At 42.3% G+C, this 19940-nt stretch overlaps 1 protein-coding gene across 1 annotated transcript in view; it reads right to left on the reverse strand.

The window, feature by feature from the left end:
• The window catches only part of LOC118102796 (phospholipid-transporting ATPase ABCA1), a 164233-nt gene that overhangs the window by 79672 nt on the left and 64621 nt on the right, over window positions 1-19940 (reverse strand). Inside the window, exons 27-35 of the mRNA XM_035149312.2 lie at window positions 19858-19906; window positions 18737-18850; window positions 18553-18585; window positions 17890-18029; window positions 13686-13813; window positions 8625-8723; window positions 7118-7307; window positions 545-639; window positions 65-170 (exon numbers count right to left, since the gene is read on the reverse strand). Of these exons, the coding sequence (XP_035005203.1) occupies window positions 65-170; window positions 545-639; window positions 7118-7307; window positions 8625-8723; window positions 13686-13813; window positions 17890-18029; window positions 18553-18585; window positions 18737-18850; window positions 19858-19906 (954 nt within the window). The remainder of the gene's footprint in view (window positions 1-64; window positions 171-544; window positions 640-7117; window positions 7308-8624; window positions 8724-13685; window positions 13814-17889; window positions 18030-18552; window positions 18586-18736; window positions 18851-19857; window positions 19907-19940) is intronic.

A 19940-nucleotide genomic window follows, 5' to 3' on the forward strand; every position in this document is an offset into this window, starting at 1 on the left:
TATTCAGACAATCACGGGGCTTCAACGTCAGGCTTGACTCTGAGTGGCAATATTTATGACGTACCTGAAATGAACCGAGCAGGTCTCTCAGATCCCTGAATACAACCTCGATATCTCCCTCAGTGAGACGGACTTGTGAGTTGAGTCCTCCAACAGATACACCCCCGTACCTGAAGTGGCAGAAAGCAGAAAATAAGAGCACAGGAAGAACACAGTGACAGTTTCCTCAAAATGTCTTCATGTAGTAAAATAACACATAAAGGGAAGCGTATCAGAAAGTGGCTCGGTCGTATTTGTCAGAGCGTTTTCACACATTGAGATGGAAATGGCAGCACAGTGCAAAGGACTTCCACCTTTTATTCATACGACTCCGGCTGACCTTCTCAAAGTGCTCGCACCAACACCACTACAGCGGCGCAGGTAGTAATTTGGAAGTCGCCAGTCTCGTAAAGTGCTGTCAGACATGTGAGTGAGCTGTGATTACCTCATGCAAAAAGCTCGCCGGACCACATTCAAAAAAACACAGACGCCTGACATTCATTACCTCGTTTTACCCGAGTGCTCCAAAGTTTTGAGTAGGAAGTCTGACATGTTCCGCCCGGTGAGATCCTCCAATGTGTCTGTCGTGTTCTGGATCCTCTGGTTTGAGAAAAGACAAAAGACAAAACATTACAAATATAATATTAGTTTGCTCCCCCAAGGAGGGTTAGATGTTTTCACCCCGGTCCGTTTGTTTGTTTGTGAGCAAAATTACGGAAAAACTACCAAAGAGATTACTACGAACCTTGGTGGAATGATGCATTATGGGTCAGGGAAGAACTCATTATCGTTATCAACAACATTTACCTTGATTTCTCAGAATAGTTCATGGATTAAAAATATCTGGCATGTTTAGGGGACATATTTTATTTGTATGCAATTTTGGTGGATCTAAGTAAAAGGTCGAGTGAATTTAAACGTGGTTTCATTAGGGAACTTTTAAGGCCTCGGTGGAGGTCTGTGCTCTAATAAGTGACATCTAGCAGGTTTTGCAACATTAGCATTTCTTGTCAGATAGTTTTCTGGCCACTTGATCAATGTTTACTCAAATACCCACTCTCCTTTTAGCTCTGTGTTTTGTTTCTACCAACTCCTGATGGTGTCGGATGGCTACCGCAAAGAGGGTTTATCATTAAAGAGGTGTTAATGAAAAAACAGCTCCTCCCCTCTTCCTGAGAAAGATAGACGTGTGTGTGTGTGTGTGTGTGTGTGTGTGTGTGTGTGTGTGTGTGTGTGTGTGTGTGTGTGTGTGTGTGTGTGTGTGTGTGTGTGTGTCTGTGTGTGTGTGTAGTGCAGCATCGAGATGAGAGGGCATGACCACAGGCCGACTCCAGCGGGCGCACGTGCTAATTCTTCCGTGGAAACTCACGCAAAATCTACAAAACTTAAGAGCGGGAGCATTTTGCAGGTGAGATCTGTTCACAGCACCGTGGAACATCTTCTCTAGGACCTTATCATAATAGTCAATTAAGCTGGGATGAAAACGAGACCCCAGCCAAAGCCGCGCGAGCTGTGTCTGATGTCAAAGGACCCTAATTAGATGCCCCTCTGTGGATAAATGGGTACATTCAAACATCCAATTAAGAGAGGGTGCGACACACTGCAATGAATACGCTCCGCAACGTGTGGACTGATACTTCCCAGTACACACACTCACGCTGCTTCATCCCTGCTTGTTTAGAGAGGTATCGCTATGCTAATTAGCAGAGTGATCCTTGATAAAGTGCAACTGAGACCCCCCCGACTGCAATGCAATTTACTAATCACCCCCTAGTTACGATGGTTATCTGCTCGTGTGTACAAACAGATTGACGTGGAAGCTTAGGGTACACATGGTGTGTGGATTAATCTTTGCCAAAACTTCCTTTAGGGAAGCATTACGCCTCATTTGGATTTGAGTGCAGTTGACAGTGTTGGTCCATAGGGTGTGGACGGAGACGTATAGTGAAGAGGAGACCAATACACTTTGAGTAAAAAGAGGAATGAGGAAATATTATATGTCAGTTTTGCAAAAAAACAACAAATGGTGTGAAAAAAACAGCAGGAGGACTGAAAAATTATTGAAGATAGCAGAGGAGAGGAGGAGGAAGAGGAGAAGTGGAGTCACAAGGCAAAGAACAAACAGAAGGGGGAAAGCAGAGGAAGAGTCGGACCCATCTGGTTTATGAATCAGAGATAAGGAGGACGAGCAACACTGCAACCTTGGCTTATCTCTGAACAAACATGCTTCTCTTTTGAAAAGCCACAGGAACTTGGAAACAACCAAACCCCCCCCCCAAAAAAAAACGAGAGCGTTTATACTCTGCTGTGCACGCAATGAGTTTATACCAACGCATACAGTCGGTGTGGGTGTAATTATTTTGGCCTGGGTTCATATCCCCCATCAAAAGGCTGAGATGGGAACATTACGTGATTGTGCGATATACCTGCGCCGGCATCGCTTGTTCATTACCCGGGAACAGCTTCAGTGTGCTCCACGTTCTGTGTGACATCAGTTCTCCACCACGCGGCGGCGGCTTGATAGATGAGGAAGCAAACCGGGGTGAGTGAAATGTAAATGAAGGAGCAACCAAATCTGTTGAATGAGCCGGCGCGCTCCAGCAGTGGAAAGATAAGAGGCTGCGCCGTGTTTGTATCGGCACTGTACCTCTGAGCGAGGATTCAAATTGTATTCAGAGTGCACAGAGGAAAGCAATTTGGGGGGAAAGCTGAATCTTCTGTAATTACACATGTTGTGTTGAGGTGTATGGTTGTTGTTTTTTTTTAAAGTCATGATCAGGTTTATTGTGTTTTCATGCATAATGATGTTTCTGCACGAGATTGTAACTTTCTAACTTCAGGTGCTTTTCAGTGCAGAAAACTCCACTTTGTTAATTGATTGTGACCAATGAGATCTCATCAAAACATCAATAACATCAGTTTTATTGTAAAAACTATTTGTAGCTTTATTTTGAAATGTGCAATGTTGTCATTATTATTATTAGGAACATTGTCTTTGCATTAACAGACTGAACCACGATCTAGAGCCCGAACAAATTATCAGTTTGCCGATAAAAGTCGTCCAAAGTCGTCTTTCCCAAAAGAATTATAACAGGACAGGAAGAGAGCGGGTCACTGAAGCCCACACCTGGTGACAGATTCTCCTCCTCTCCCATTCTGCCCGTGTTGTTTAACCACGACAAAGAGACACCATCCACCATTTGCCTCGCCTCACAAGCCAACGACCTTTGTGCTTTTGTTTCTGAGCATTTCCCGCCCTCTGCTGAGACGGGTCGTTTTTACGCTGAAATGGATCCGCAGGTGTTTCGGAGTCAGAGGGACAAATCAACAGGGCCCAGCAGAGAGAGGGATGTGTCACACTGTTGTGTTAACAGGTTGAGTTTTGGACTGGCGGGGTCGAGAGCTGATCTGTGGTCAGCCGGGTTTGGTCATTGCCAGCAGCTGTTGCCTGAGATAGAGCCTCAGACTCAAGGTTTACAGATTTGTTATGTTTTCATCGAGTGGAAAGAATAAGTTGTTGCATTCGTTTTCCAATAATAACCAGATTTCATGTTTTGAATCTCAACATAAATGCCAAAAAACTGAAATAAACAGCGTCGGGATTATGCCGCATTATAAATTCATCACTTTCTTTCTAAAAAAGTCCAACAAAGACACGTTTTCTTCTCAAAACACCAAGTAGATAGTGCTGGTTGCACCCCCGGATTCCGAACAGTCTTTTTCTTCCACACAAATGGTAAACCGATGCCCAACTTCAATAGCCTGATAGATGAGGCCAAGGAGAGTAATTTACAAGCGAGCTGCAGTTAGGCCAGTCTCCAAATGATAAAGACATCAATCGTAATGCGATGAACGTGGCGGCTTTATCAATTCCTCCGCACGCATGACGGCCTATTCATCTATGAAGGTTAAATATCACCAGTGAACAAGAGTCAATACCAGAGAATTGATAATGGGCTCACTGTTGCCTGCCATTTCCATGGAAACAATGATTTCCCACTACCTCCTGTTGTGCTCGGTCCATGTTCTTTTCTTCCTCGTCTCTTTTCTCTGTAGTTTCTCAAGGGCATATGCGGAGGATGGGCGGGATAAAAGACACAAAAAAAACGAGGGGCTGGTGCACTTTGTCATGACTTATTCAACAGGGGAGGCTTTCAGGTCAAAGGGAATACATCCTCAAAATGTGCTCAGTGTCTGTGGGTGGTCTCTGCCTCGGACCCGCATGTATTTATGTACCCCCTGCGATGGACCACAGGTAAGCAATGCAGCAATGGCGACAAATGCATGTGCCCAAGAACACGGACATACATAGTGAAGTGCAGATGTTTGTTTAGCAACATGTCCCATTTCATTTATTCATAAATGTCACTATATTTATTCTGAACACAGGCCTCCTCTTCTATACTGTATATGACGTGTGCACTAATGCACTGCTCTACATTTTCAAGTCAAGCTGGGCGTCATGACCCTGCTGGTGCTTCGCAGTTAACAGCAGGGAGACAGGGGAGGATTATAGCTCACTGTAATTCACTGTCATTTATAAGGAGAATACACTACTATGCTGGTTAAGAAGCATCTTTTTCACTATAAACAACGTGGTCGACCGCTTTATCTCTTTACATCCATACAACTACACCGATTTCAAATGAAAACAGTCTCTGTACGCATTTATGTTTTGACACCGTATCATCTGATTCCTTACTAACACTCATGAAAATGCATATGGCCACACATACACTTGAGAGGTGTGTGCTGGTGGAAACAGGAAGGAATGTGCATTTCACTGGACACAGGAATTATCTCCATTTTTGGCTCTAAAACTCTAGTAGTGTGGACGCCAGGCGTATCCGCAGCAGAGTCGATGTGTTTTCAAACAACAACATAGTGGTATAGATGTAGCCTGTAAATCTCACTGTATTTCGGTACAGTTTCTACATATGAACTCTATCACAGTGCTGTCAAGATTCCACATGATGGAATAAAAGGTTACAAACTGTGTTCCACAAACTGACCCCTGCCAAATAAATAAAGTGCTGCATTATGCAAAGAGAGTGAACAAGCCTGTGCATCACCTATAAATGTTCTCATCTGCTGACTTGTCTTCTGATATATTCTCTTGTTGCAGTTTCATAATTTTAAAGTCCCTTTAGCCACATAGGGAGATGACTGGCAATGATCTTGCTGCATGACAATAACTCAATGTCCTCAGGGTTGTTTAGTCCGTTCAATATCCTTTCACAGGAACTGGATTGGAACAAAATAAGATGTTGTGAATAAGAGAGAAATGATGCAAGTGAATGTAACAGGATGTCGAAAAAGAATTTGCCTTTTGTAAATGGTCTTTTTTTAACCAAGACTTTGTGTACTATAAGTACCAGCCACATACATAATGACAGGATACAGTCGATATAAAGTAGTAAAGTAGGGGCAATTCATACAGTGAGAGAAAAAGAGGGGAGAAGTACCTAAAATGAAACAAATAGGAGTCGGTCTGTTGTAAATGGAAGCAGAAAAGCTGAATAAAAAAAGAAAGCGCTTAATGGCCAGGGTGAAGATACAGAGATACAAGGAGCTCCTGAACAAATGGGGGACTCCTTTGACAGTGCTGTCACCAGCTAGGACCCGAATGTCAGGCGAAGGAAAAGGTTACAAAAAGGGCACTTCTCCTGTTTGACTGTCTCAACAATCATCCTATACCATGATCCCCGGACAGTTGCCGCTTCAAAGTGGCCCTAAATGGCCTTGTCACGGGAAGCGGCACACAGCGAGGAATCGCACAAGTTCAATGAGGCATCGCAGATCCGTGGAGGGTGTGAAATGGCACATTACAGAGCGTGGTGCCGTATAGAGGGGAGGTATAGGGGGGTTTGGGAGGAAGTGGGGAGTGGCAGGGGGGCCCAGTGGTTTCAATCATGGGTCATGTGTTGTAAGAAATCACGTTTTTTTTTATATTAGATGTGTTAGTCTGTGCTGATAAGATCCAATATTTAGATAATAATAATAATGTTGATAATAATGTGAGTATTTATGTTAGATATGAAACACTGGCTATTATACACTTGTTTCAGCACTGAATCAGTACATATCAGCGCCATGGTAAATACAGGTGAAGACAGGACAGGTCAAATACAAATATTTGAAAGTATAGACACATGCACAAAGCACAGGTATCAGACAAAGCCATCTCTGACAGAATGGAGGTGTCACTGCGATGGCAATTTCTCCGTCTGGAGCTTAAGTTTCTCATCATCTCTCTGTATCGTGGCTCGTTCACTCAGCAGGTGGCGGCTGCCAGGCAGAAATGGCCGGGATCTCTAACCTGCTCATTGATCCACGCCTGGATCGAGCCTCATCAGATCAGACCAAGCAACATTTGCTCTACCTGCATTTGAGCATGTTTATTGTTGAGGTAATAGCCGACAGGGGGGACTGGTATTGACTTAAGGCAGGGTGAGACACAGAAACCTCCAGGGACTCGTGACGTGAGCAGGAAAAGGTGAGATGCTGGAACTACATGTTCTGAAGACACAGTGAAAAAGACACACGTGGTACATACGGTAACTGGATTTTTGTGTGGGAAAGAAGCTGAATCACTTCCAAAGGGCGGTTCTGTGTATTTTCAGTGGAATCACTTTCAGCCCTTCTCTCACGCGTGCTTGCAGGTTCACAAAAGGGACGCAGCAGAAAAGCCTGATTTACATTTTGCAATGCAACGCAGAATCCTCGTACTTGTTAGTAAGTACCTTTACATTTTCGAATAAAAATGATGCTGACTGGGACTTTCAGCCTGGAAGCCAGAAGCTCCCATGATAATCAGTTTTTATCGTATTGTTGAGTCACAGATTTTATTATATCTTTTTACATTTGGACCTTCCCACACTGCAGTTTCTCCCTCTGTGACACACGTTTGGAAAGTGTAAAGATTTTCGCAGGAAAGCTTGACAGCGAGGCAGGAGAAGCTCAGGCAGGTTTTTCACTGTTTTGCTCAAGGGGACTTCGAGACAAAGCAGCTGATCAAACTTTGGATCTCCCGCTACCCTGCCACCGAAAGGCACAAGCTTCAGTTTCAGAGACTAACCTGAGGTGGAGGGAGCCCTCCCGCTCCAGGGGGACAGTCGGGCAACATGATCGTCCGTTTAGGCGTGCTGCACTGACAGGAAGGGGAGGGGTTGGACATGCTCCAGTTCCCGTTGAGGAAGATGTCGCTGACCGACTGATCTACGGGTGGAGTGAACCAGTCAGAGCCACTAGAGGAACATGGCAACATCCTGCAGAAGAAGAAGAAAAAGGGAGAATTGGTAATAATTCATTCTTTCCACCCTCATCAATCATCATTTGAATCATATTCTCTCTCATCTGAACAACAAGTGTGACTGCAGTGTACCACGCTGTGCCACTGCTGTGTAGCAACAAAAAAAAACTGTGGTCTAAAAGAAAGTATAACATTAACTGGTTATCATACAGGATGCCACAGAAGGGGTTTCTTATTACCCACTTAGAATAAACTGCATGTGTCACAAGAGATATATATATATATATATTTAAAAAGAAAGCTGAATAACTGAGGAACTTTGTGATGCACACACGTCTGTGAATTATGAAGGATACAAGCTTCTGTACTATTGTTGGATTTAAAAATGATATTCATTGTTACTCTCGTCATGATGATGTTGTGTGTGTGAAATGATATTTACCTCCAACACAGGTTATAACGAAAATGATTTGTACCCAACTCGGTGAAGTGATGGCACATGGGCCAGGAAAGAGAGAAACTGTTTTCTGTAATTCTGTAAATTAACTGGCACTAATCTGTTGTAATCACCTCAGGTGTCACATGGAGACATAGAAAATCAGAAGGTTAATTTTAATAGGAACAGTTTCGATTTTTAATTCACCTTGCATGTTTTAGCTTTTGGAAAACTAATGGTTAAAATGCGATAATGATAATTGCTTTTTAAATTGTATTTGACTGAGGAAATAATCTTGCCACCCTCCGTCTGTGTCTAGTTTGGGAGCCACTGCATCAGGCTCTGTCGGAACCTGATAGGCTGGACCGGATTTGGCATAAAGAGTTTTGAAATAATGTTCGGGCTCTAACCGTGTGTGTCAGGAACAAGGTGACACAAACCTAGTGCAGCTTATAGTCACTTCATCAGGATCTGGTCGGGTTCAGAAAAAAAAACTAAATTCCATCTGGTTCAGACGGCCTTGGACAGAAAAACACTGTCCTCTAGTGTGCATCTAATCAATTTCTGAGGAAATAATGAATGGACCTTGATTTAGGATTGTTTTTCCTCGGAGGAGAATTGCACCGAGCGCCATTCAAGCTATTTATTGATTACATTTGTTTTTTGGCTTTCAAAATCATTCAGGGTTAGTTCGCTTTTTAATAGCTTGTCCTGTTTCTGCAGCAGGCACAGACCCATGCTCAGACTCGCGTGACTCCATGTTTGCATACAGGTGTATTACAGATGTGCACAGTTGTGTGCCAACTAGCCATAGGCACACAGAGCTGCTAAGTTTGAAACTGAATAAGAAGCATTTGGCAGGATATCATGTGGTTTCTTGTTTACATCAACACTTACGGTAACGGGTTTCCATCCATGCAGCGAGTCCCAAATCCAGGGTTGTTCACGAGCGTTTCCACCACCTGAGACACCTCCACGTTATCTGGCCCGTCGTTGCTGTGTCAATTGGAAATATAATGAACGTTAATACACATGCAAACATTTGGACGAATAAGATGTTAAATCCAAACAAAGGCACACATCTCTTTAATCTGTGAGCATCAGCCAGTTTGGCATAAAGTCAATAAAAGGAGACCAAACCCGTAATTGGGTCTTATGGTCTGACACGAGCACATAAGTCAAAGAAAAATAAATGACTGTGGATTGTGGGTCCATTTCGGTGGGACCGTGGAATTACAAAAAAACATGAAGATATGAAGTAACAATATGTCTGGTTTATCAAAAGGATCTTATCTTCAAGGACGGCGGGAATTAAACTCCCCCCCCCCCACAAGCAGAAGACAACTGGGCCCATTTACACTGGAAATACCGTCTAGACATTCAAAATGGAAATACTAATCAGAGTCCTGGTGGTCATGACAAATGATCGGCCAGAGATTTATTGTCATTCCATCGGGTGATGGAGCACCGGAGTCTATTTTCAACAGCCGAACCAATTTACAGAAGGCCCTCTGCAGCCTCTAATTTCAAAATGCTTGGGATCTGCAGCCAGACGTCTTTAAGGTTACGGCCAACGGCCAACAAATAAAAGACGACGCAGAGCGGCTGTGTCTAACTCTTGACCTCTAATCTTGGTGTCACATTGAGATTGTTTTATTACGCCAACACATTATTTGATATTAGAGGCCCCTGCAATTAAGTCAGAGATAAATTGCCGGCGGACTTTGTTTTTTCTTCTGAATCCACCAACCTGAGTGACACGAATCTCCAGAATCTCTCATTTTGTTTCCAACACAATGAAGTGGTTAGGATTTCCCCAAGTCTTCTAATCTATCCCCCCCCCCCCCCACCGTCACAACTGATTAAGATTGTACAAGTGGTCTAATCTGTTTTACACACTGGCAAAGCACAGGAGTTTGCATGGCAATTAATCTTGAACATATCTCGACTTCCAGAATGGGCCTGAAAGGAAATGAGAAGTGAGCCGGGGGGGGGGGTGGGTGGGGTGGTGCATTCCGGTAAATACTCGATGGCAACGGTGCCTCGCTTAATCAAGAGTGAGAGAAAAATCAGTGCATTTACTTTGGCTCGGGATTCAAAACGTGAATTCCAAGAAACAACAACAGACGGTAAGAGCCACTGACTGGTTCGGTGTGCACGTTCTCCTTCGTGGCCTCAGCACATCTATGTGCCGACGTGTGTTCTTGTGCTAGCACGTCCCGATACCAGCCTGCTCAAGATTCTGTGTACAGCCTTTCATCATTATCTGGGTGTCCTGTGCATTTCTAAGCCCTGAGTCTCAATCTTCCCATTCCAATTCCATCTTCATTACGAGCCAGACACACTCTGCCCCTTTTATCTTAACGCTGCTGTGGGAGTTAAAACACAACGTTTCAGAAAGACTATCGCCCTGGCTCGCTGCCAACGGTGGTCACAGCCCAGCCAACCATTTGGATTAATGCAGTGTTCATTGTCTCATTTAGACGCGTCTCCATGAAGGTCACACGGCCGTTTCCTCCTTGGCCACCAGCGAGTGCAATTGAAGTGGTCCGATTGTAAAAATGGATTATGTGCAGCCATCTGTTTTGCAATTAACAATGGCTGGGTTACCACGTTATTCAAGGTAATAAAACTATTGGACAGTTCCAAAGTGAAGACTTGTGCACACACACACACACACACACATAAACGGTGGAACTAATGAAGAGTTTATCTAGTCAGAACTGAAACAGACAACAATGGAAGAAAGTCAAATAAATGCTACATTGTATAATAAGACTAATCCCTTTGGATAAAACGAAACCAAAAATAGTGTTCTTGTTATTTGAACTGTAAATATTACCTTCCTTACTCTCATATCTCTTTTCCAATTAAACAGAAAGAAAGTATAACTATATAGAGTGTATAATATTGCCACAGTGACACATTATACACTAGTGAGCAGGGCCCGAAGCCCCTTGAATTTCTAAATTAGATCAATCATTATCTTTAATCTCCCCCAGCTAAAATGGATCATTGGCATTTATGAGGTATATAGTGCAACAATGCTCCTCTGATCGGGCTGGATGGATGAAAATGGATGAAATGGCACAGGACTTTTAATCACCCAGTCATCACTAAGTAGGTTGTTTCAAAGCCAGTGAAGAGAAGACAATATTTGGTGATCGGCCGAGGGGAATGTCATAAAAATTAAGAACGCAGTTTGAAAGTGTATCACTCCAGAAGAGGTCAGAGGATTGCTCCCTGAATAACTGAATGTGCGGCTCATGGTTTAATTGGGAGCTCTCGTATGTGAGGCAGGGTTTTATTCCTACTTGATAATGGTCGTTCACTTTTAATTAAAAAGTCACATCAACTGTTAAGTGTCACTTATTTTTTCACAGTATCACATGAAGGTTTTGTCATTGTTTGGAAAGCACCTGGTTAAATTCCACCACTATATGGAATAGCACAATGGAATTGTTAGGTAGGTTGCTAGGCTGGTTGCCTGGGCAGCAGTGGAAATGGAGTCCTGGTAGCATGTGGTTAAATGTTTACGTTCTAATGAAAACTCCATGCACATGATGCCGTGAAAGTCAAAGCAGCAACTGGAACAGCAGACGGACTTTAGGTTGGAATGTTTCAGCACCACGGAGAGAGGCAGGGTATTTTAAATGTTTCAGCACCTTGGACAGAGAAAAGCACAGACACACTGAATGTGTGTGTGTGTTTGTGGAAGGAGACAGTATTTAATATTTCGGTTTTGTGAATTTGGCAATAATAATATTTATAATTTCAATAATAAATAGACAAATAAAGGGAATTGTTGAGCACAGAGCACAAGATTAGATTTTTGGAAACCTTGAAAAATGTTTTTTGTCTTTATGAATGTTCAGAAAAGTTTCTCCAGTGAATTAATGTTCCAAGTGTCGCAAGTTATTACTAGATTCTTGCCTAAGTTTCACTGGTAAAAAAGAAAAAAGTATTAAAAACAAATACTGGACTAATAAAACTGTTGTTTCTTACTTTGACCAAGACTGAACAGTCAGTGTCAGGACGGAGATGTTGCTGTAAGCATTGATGTTTATCACAAAGTTTTGGGCATTTTGACAACACCTTTGTTGTTAGAGAGAAAGACAAATCATGTTGCAGTGATTTTGACTTTACTGGTACGACTATGAAGAGATTTAACCTGTAAAATGATAAAATAAAGAGTGGAGAAATCATTGTCTAAAATACAGTCGACAACATTTTCTTTCTGGGCCGTTTCTTGCTAAAAGCTGAGAACTCACAGATCAAAAGGGAAAAAAAAAGCCTTCACATCTGAGGGTCATTTTCTATTTTATCTACATCCTCTGCAATAAGTCAGTGGGTGTTGATGTGGACCAAGGCTGTGCCGTGTCACCGATTATGTCTGTGATCCTCAATGACAGAATATCAAGCCGCAGCCAAGGAGAGGACAGTGTCCAGATTGATGACCTCTGCGATGCAAAAATCTCTTGGCAAATCGAACACCATGAGCAGCGCTGTGACATCTTTTTACTTTGATTTCCTGTCGCTGCAGTGTAACTTTCTTGCAGGCTTGCAGTATGTTGTTCATTCACTCGGCCATGTCTGCTATAATATTCACCCAGTTCTTCTTCCAATTATTCACACACTCTGCGCCTCCGATAACAGGAAACATCACTTGTTAGGAGGTTTTCTTCCCCCCGGAAAAGTATTGTTGCTTCTCAGCAATAGCAACAATAAAAATAACAGCCGAGAGTTTAAGCCTGGGTAAGAGATCAACACTGGAATTATTGCGTTATATCAAGTTGCAATAGAGAGGAAATCAAACTTGCAGGAATATGTCACGTTTTTATTGTGGACATTGAAATCTAAATTTAAATATGTGCTGACTTACAGGTGTTTCCATCCCATTTTAAAACCGAGGCACCGAGCGTAAGCATTTTGCAAAGTGCCAAAAGTGGATGAACGGGATAAACGATGTTCTCTAAAGCTCTGGAGAGCAAAGACACTCGGCTCGATAGCAACAGTTAAAACAACAGCCCAGAGTTTAAACCTGGCTATGAGCTCGACGCTTGAAATTACTGTATTATATCAATTTGCAGGAAAATGTCCCATTTGTATTGTGGACATTGAAATCTAAATTTGAATATGTGCTGACCATACCATTTTAAAACTGAAGCACCGAGCATAAGCATTTTGCAAAGTTCTAAAAGTGGATGAAGGGGAAAAACTACGTGGAGAGCGAAAGACTCTTGGCCTGACTATTTTTTTCCCCTAAAACTTAGGTTTAAAAATGTGACTTATATTTCAGGACAAGTTCACTGCAACACAGACATTATTTATAAAAGGAGGGAGCACCAGTTTAATGATGCTCTTTTACTGTGTTGCATTATAGAGTTATGACAGTGAGTATGAGAGTATGTTTCACAGTAAAAGTGTTTGTTTAGCCAAGGTTGCTGCAACATGTTCTGCTGCTATAGAGGAAATACAACGAGTCCTTAGCGTCTGTCTGTATCTTTACTGCAGAAAAGATCCAATGATTCCATCCGTCAGAGACGATGAGCTCAGGACTGACGTCTGAACAATGTTCACTGTCAGAGAAAGTAACAATACAAGAGGAACGACATTGATCGCTGTGGTAACCCAGTCAGCTGACTAGTGACCACTGGGAAAGCGAGCGCTCTGCAGGCAACACACCAAACAAAGATCTTTCTAAGCTGAGAAATTATGTCATATTGTCTGATTGTTATCGGGGGAATGAGAAACATGCAGCGATAATTGTTATGTTGTAAGACAAACATTTCAATCGCTCACAAAAATGTGAAGAATCCCTTTTTGACAGATCTCACTAAATAATTGAGCATATTTGTTTTGCTTCTTTTTTCCTCTGCAGTGAAAACAACCACCTGAACTGTGTGTTTTTTTTATAAATATTGTAATAATAACCGCCCTCCAGGAAAGTAAAGTTACCTGTAAAATGTGGTTTGAGGCAGGCCGTTCATCCAGGGCTGCAGCTCCAGACTGGGATATTCAGCGAACGGCGGGACGATGAGTGAGAAGATCAGAGACATGCACACGAACAAAACAGGCAGGATCACCTAGGAGACGAGCAGAGCTTCCTGTCAAAAACACAGAATCACTGCTCTGCTTCAGACACAAAATATTTGATGTATCAATAAAACTGAACGAGATTTCAACAAAATCATGGGTGTTTTTTATATTTTGATGGGTTGTAATTACCACAGTAACAGACATCTTTAGGAGTAACTTTTCATGGCAGTTTGTCTTTTTATCAGCAGGATTATGCAAAACTTACACAACTGCTTTTATTGAAACTTGGTGGAAAAGTGGGATTATGGGCCCAGGACTAACACATACAGGATTTCTTTTTCTCCTCTTTCTAAAACACTGACTTCGTGGCGGACTCATGCTTTCTATGAGAGACCCTCTAGTCCAATAATGAAACTATGATACACAAGTGCAGGTGTGTGTGTGTACAGTGTGTCACTTTAACTGTGAACACAAGCTGTGCTCACTTTACGACCAATGTAAGGTTGCGACATACACTCACGTAATTATGAGTGATACAGTTCTCGCTGGCCTCCTGGATGGAAAACAAACACGGGCGCGCACAGGTTGTCGGAGTGGGTGGTCCAGATGCACGTGTGTATGTGTGTGTGTGTGAGCGCGCAAGATTCACTGCGAGATCGATTTCATCATCACCGCCCCCCCTCCCCACTGTACAAAATGACTGACGCAATCAACAATAAAGCAGGACCACAGCGATAATGTGCGCACATTAATATGCTCCCCACCAACTTGTTTGGGCTCCTCTGCATGCTTTACGAGTTTGATTAAACACTTCCAACACCGCCACCACCATCTGGCCACTCAGATATAATTAGTTTCTTGCTATTCTCTTGTCTTTTGTGCAGGTTTTTTTTTGTTGTATATTCTAAGACCAGACACTGCCACGCTTCTCCTCCCCCCCCCCCTAGTCCAGTCCTCTTCCCTCCATTATGCACTGGTCTTTTCATTTCATTGTTGGAGCTGACAAAAAGGTCAGCGGGAAAATACGCAACATATCTTTAATGTGTAATCACTTGTAGGTTGGGGCGTGCGCGCTGCGGTCGGGGGAAAGGTTTGCATACACTTGATTAATTGCGGGGGCCGTGCAATTCGCCCGGCCAATTCAAGATGCCACAATTGAAAAAAATATATATACAAAAATGACTGCACGGCCTTGGAAAAATGTGCTTGGATGAAAGATAAAGAGCAGCAATGAGAGTGAAAAGCTTAATGACACGCTGCACAAGAAAGAACTTTTCTGTTTCTCCCGCACACGCTCGCTCTTTGTCTCTCTTTTCCTCTCTCTCTCTCAACGGTAATTGCAGGTGACAGCTGGTACTTGTTCCGTTGAGAGAGAGAGAGCTGCAAAAAAACCAAAAAAAAAACCAGGGAGAAGTCATTATGCTCACAAAGCCGAAGCACTCCCATGAACAATGCATGAGTTTAGAGCGTTTCTAAACTTTGGCGGGGATTTAAAGAAGAGGGGTGGGATTATATGCAGAATTGGTTTAAGCTACAAAACAAGATTAAGACGCGGGTTTTCTTCTCGGCAAAGTCCAATAGCTCATTAGACTTTGTTTCCTCAACAAACATTTCCGCCTCTCCAATTTCATTCGTGAGTAATTGCATGATTGCTGCACCTTGGGTTTAAGGGGATAGTCGCGTCACCTTGGATATTTTTTACTGCCGCGTTAATGATGACTTTTCTTTTCACAGCATTCAGATGAAATACAGTAAATAGTCAATAAAGCTATCGTTAACTCCAAAAGGAAAGGAAATATATTCACAGCAGTGCGGAAAAAACACTTTGTCTGCGTCTGTAAAGTTAAATTTAATTGAAAAAGACTTTCTGAGACCATTTTCATAACATTTGAAATGAAATTCATTCACCAAAGTCTGCTGGACTCCTCAGCCTTGATCCCAACGCTCCCAACTTTGAAAGACTGTTGACCCACAGTGCAGTTTGCTTCATAACCACACTGGCTTTAACTTGTAAAAAAGTTGATAAAAGCCATTTAAACGTATAAAAAAGTTTTTATCCTACATTGTCGATGACTTTTATTATTTGTTTGTTTAATATTATTACTTTTACCCTGGTCATACAGTTTGTTGTAAAGCACTTGGTAACTTGTATTGAAAAGAGCTATACAAATCAATACATTATAATTATCGTTATGAGTATTTGTCATTCTCAAGCCTAAAATGTGCTACAATTGTATTTCCCCACTTTCATAGACTGGCAGGCTAGAAAGGCATAAGTTTAACATATAAACTTAACTGAGACAGACTAACGACGCAACACACACCAGAACTAAAACTTTACTCTCCATCAGAGGTATTTCATGGTGATCTTTGCCAGTGAAGTTCCTAAAAAACAAAGACCCATGCAGTTTGAAAGTATTTAATACTTTTTAAGGCCATTAAATTGTCATTTTTAAGAGTTTTAAATGACCCACAGCTACCCTGAGTAAAAATACAGAAACAATAGAAATATTCTGCATGACAAAATGTACTTTAATGACAGTTTAACTGCATGTTAGTGGTGCTGAATGGGGCATTGTAGTGAGATCATCTCAACTCACCCGCTGCAACATTACCAGTCCCTTCCTCTCCACTATTGTGACATTGCCAAGAGTCACCTGTCCCCAACTTTCATCCCCATAAATCACTGCTTTTGTGTTACACACCATAATCTCTTTTATATTCCCCTAACCGCTTGTATTAGAGGAGATTACCTCACCACACAATCATATCTGCTGACAATGGGAGCTGTTGACATGACGGGGGGGGGAGAGAACCTTTAGCCAAATGAATAAAGAGGAGGAGGAAGGAGGTGTGCCCTTGCAGACTGTGGGTGTGTGTGTGTGTGTGTGTGCACCCTTTGTACGTACACACTCGCACACTTATCTTTCCATCCGGTTCTGCGGCTCCAAGGGGGGACGTCCGAGATTGACAGTGACTAATGGGGATTGGTACTGCAGCAAATTACAAGAACAACCCATACACCTTACAGAGGTGAAACATTCCTCTGCCTCTCGCTCACACGCACACGTACAGTCGCTCACACACACACACACACGCATGCAGCAGTGTTGACTGGACGAGCTGCGATTCAGTCACTTTCACTTAACGTTATCCCAGCGTCACGACACTGTCCTTTCTGATGTCCCATCACCTGATATTCACATACACTATTCATCTATATGGAAGGTGGTTTGCATGTGTCAAAACAATTAAGGTCTGGACAGTTTTTAAAACTTGGGGGGGGGGAAATTATTTAAGTATCTCGGAAACTGCTACTTAGTGAAATTGGTTTTGACTCGTTTAAATTACGTCTGTTTATTGGTTTTGACTTTTGAAATCATGTTTACGGCGAACAAAATAATATAGACGTAGATTTAATAGGCTAATAGCGGTCTGTCATCGCCGTAATTGTTATGCTATCACTTCTAATACGTGGCTAATGAAAACACATGATTAGCAAGTAAAATGAAAGAGAAACAAATCACGGCAGTCACTTTCAAACTTTCCGGTGCCAGTCAGAGTGATCAGGTGAAGCCGGGGCCACGCAAACAACTTTTAAAGTGTTTTGGCGAAACTGTGACGTTGTGTCAAAGGCGACAGGGACGATTTTCTGCTCGTGGATAGTGATTGATTGAAAGAGAAAAAAATCTTCTTCTTGTTCGCAGCAGTAAAACGCGTCCATGGCATCTTTAGCCTTGGTCGTCCCCTCAGGAATTCTCTGGCGTAACTCATGGCATCATTGACGAGCCGACACCGATCATTCTATGTGCAGTTCATTGACACCGTGTTACATCGTCACTCTGAGAGCCGCTCTTCACATTTCTCAACCTGCTCCTCACTTTCCCTTCCGCCACCAGTCCGTGTCTTCTCCAACGGGATGAATTGTTAAACCAGTGGCTCCATCGAGATGGATGACGGGACTTTTCCCTTCCACGTCTGAAATTAGCCTCCTCCATCATACATGCCATTAGCTGATTTTGAAAGCCAACTTGGATTTTATACAATCTTACCTTGATCCTCCCGCGCAACCCCTCCCAGTGTAACCCTTCAATTCATCAACGTGACAGACTGAGGCCATTACCTGGGCAATGACTCCCTTGCGGCTCCTGCGGGCGTGGTGGAAGCGCTTGATAAAGAGCGCCAGGAACTGCCTCCTGATCAGCTCCCACCCGGTGATGACGGTGGATCCCCTCCCGCCGACTGCGCTGCTCCTCTGCAAGTCTGGGGAGGACATTAACTCTTAAACTGTTATCTGTCATTGTTCTTCAGAGTAGGAGCTTATGAAAAGGGCGATAAACAAGGGATTTGTGGACACCTTGTTTTTTATGTTTCACACGCTCGGAGGAAACTGTTATTGAAAAAAGGAAACACTATATTTCCACATGAGTCGTTAAGGTAATAAAACACGTTCTGATTGAAAACCTGTTCCACGAAGTGAAAGACATTGTTTGAAAGTGAATTTGTTTTATGTGGGCAAAATTGAAAAGGTTGAAGAGACAGGTTGCATGAAGTCGCGCGGATTAGAAGAAAATGATTTTTTTCTGAAAATGACTTCCCGTGAAGACGGAGCTCTTGTTGATGCCCTTCTATTCAAAATGGCTACTGAGGTGGAAAAGTCAAATTAAAGCCGAGGTAAATCAAGTTAATAATTGCAGAAGAAAAGGGTGTGTAGAAAAACACACAAACCTCCAGGACATAATGAAACTAAGGGTGGACGGTAGTAAAGATGAAATACTACACCTACCTTCCACTTTACTTGTAAATCGTTCCTTCAACTCTACATGAAAAACAGAAAGGAGCGAAACTCAACAAGGAAAAATGGATCGTAACTTTCTGCTTTTTTAAATACACTCAGGCCAGTTTATTGACTTTCCTTCAGTAGAAAATTGAAAAATAAACTATTGTTTGCAGGATTCGAAGACACTTGCCAGTCATCCCGGAGACTTGTTGTGGTTGTGCGGATGTTGTGTGGAGGCTGGCGATGCTGTTTCGCTTGGATTTGCGGGGGCTCCTCTCGCAGTCTCTCTCAACCGGCTCCACTGCTGCTTTGGGAAAACAAATAAGATATGTTGTTTTGGCCTGACCCAATTTTAGGATTATAAATAACAATGAGAATAGCTACCTGCCCTGCACAACGCCATATTATTTCCTGTAAGAGCACAAGCCCAGGCGTGTTTGGGACATGAAAGAATGCGATTTTGAGAAAAACGTGAAAAGCGAAGTGCTTTCGGGACGGATACAAACAAAAAAACGCTGGAAAGGAAATGTAAATTTTCTACTGAGGTCGACCAATGAGCAAAACCAGTAGGAAAACCCAACATCATTCTGTTTGAGTCTATATTCCTTATTATATTCCTACTTTTTCAACCTCATACAGTATGATTAAGGAGCATGATTGTACTATGAGGGCAGTGCAGAGGCTGTATGTATGATATCATGCAAAGTTATACAATAATCAATATAATAGATTATTGTGGAGTGTCATTAGCATAACAGAGGCAGAACAAGAAGATGTTAATGCAACGAGGAACTTTTAACATTTTTCTAACCTAAGGCCGAGGTTCGTCCTGCTCTTAATGAGGAAACTGATTATTCTCCCTCTGGTTCTTTCTTCCCTTCACGTGAGTCACCCTGAGGAAGTGTGGGCGCTTTTTTTTGGTTTTCACAGCAAGAGCGCCTTGGTTTGATTATAATTGTTTTTATATATCAACTATGACACCCTCTGGTTTTTGCAATTTTTGCCTTCAGACAAGAAGATGTTAACATAAATGTAAAGCAAAGATGAGTAGGAGTTGGTAAACGTGTCTCTGTAGCCGGCTCTGCTCACACATCATATATTTTTCTAGAGGTGTTCCTTCATTTTGCTGTTAAGATAAGATAATCCTTTATTAGTCTGACATTGGAGAAATTAGCAATATTAGAGCAGCAACTGTCAAAATAGGCATCAGTAAGTAGTAAGTAACATGCAATAGGATAATACAAATATAAATAGAATTAAAGCTTTTAAACTTGTGATGAAACTAAGGCAGCATTCGTGTTGTCGTCTTACTTCGAATGTCTGCATCCACTCCAGTGTCTTCTGCCACTTTAAGAAATATCTGTGAATAGAACACACGTATGAGTATAGTTCCA

This window comes from Hippoglossus stenolepis, chromosome 23 (assembly GCF_022539355.2).
Source record: "Hippoglossus stenolepis isolate QCI-W04-F060 chromosome 23, HSTE1.2, whole genome shotgun sequence".
Taxonomy (NCBI): Eukaryota; Metazoa; Chordata; class Actinopteri; order Pleuronectiformes; family Pleuronectidae; genus Hippoglossus; species Hippoglossus stenolepis.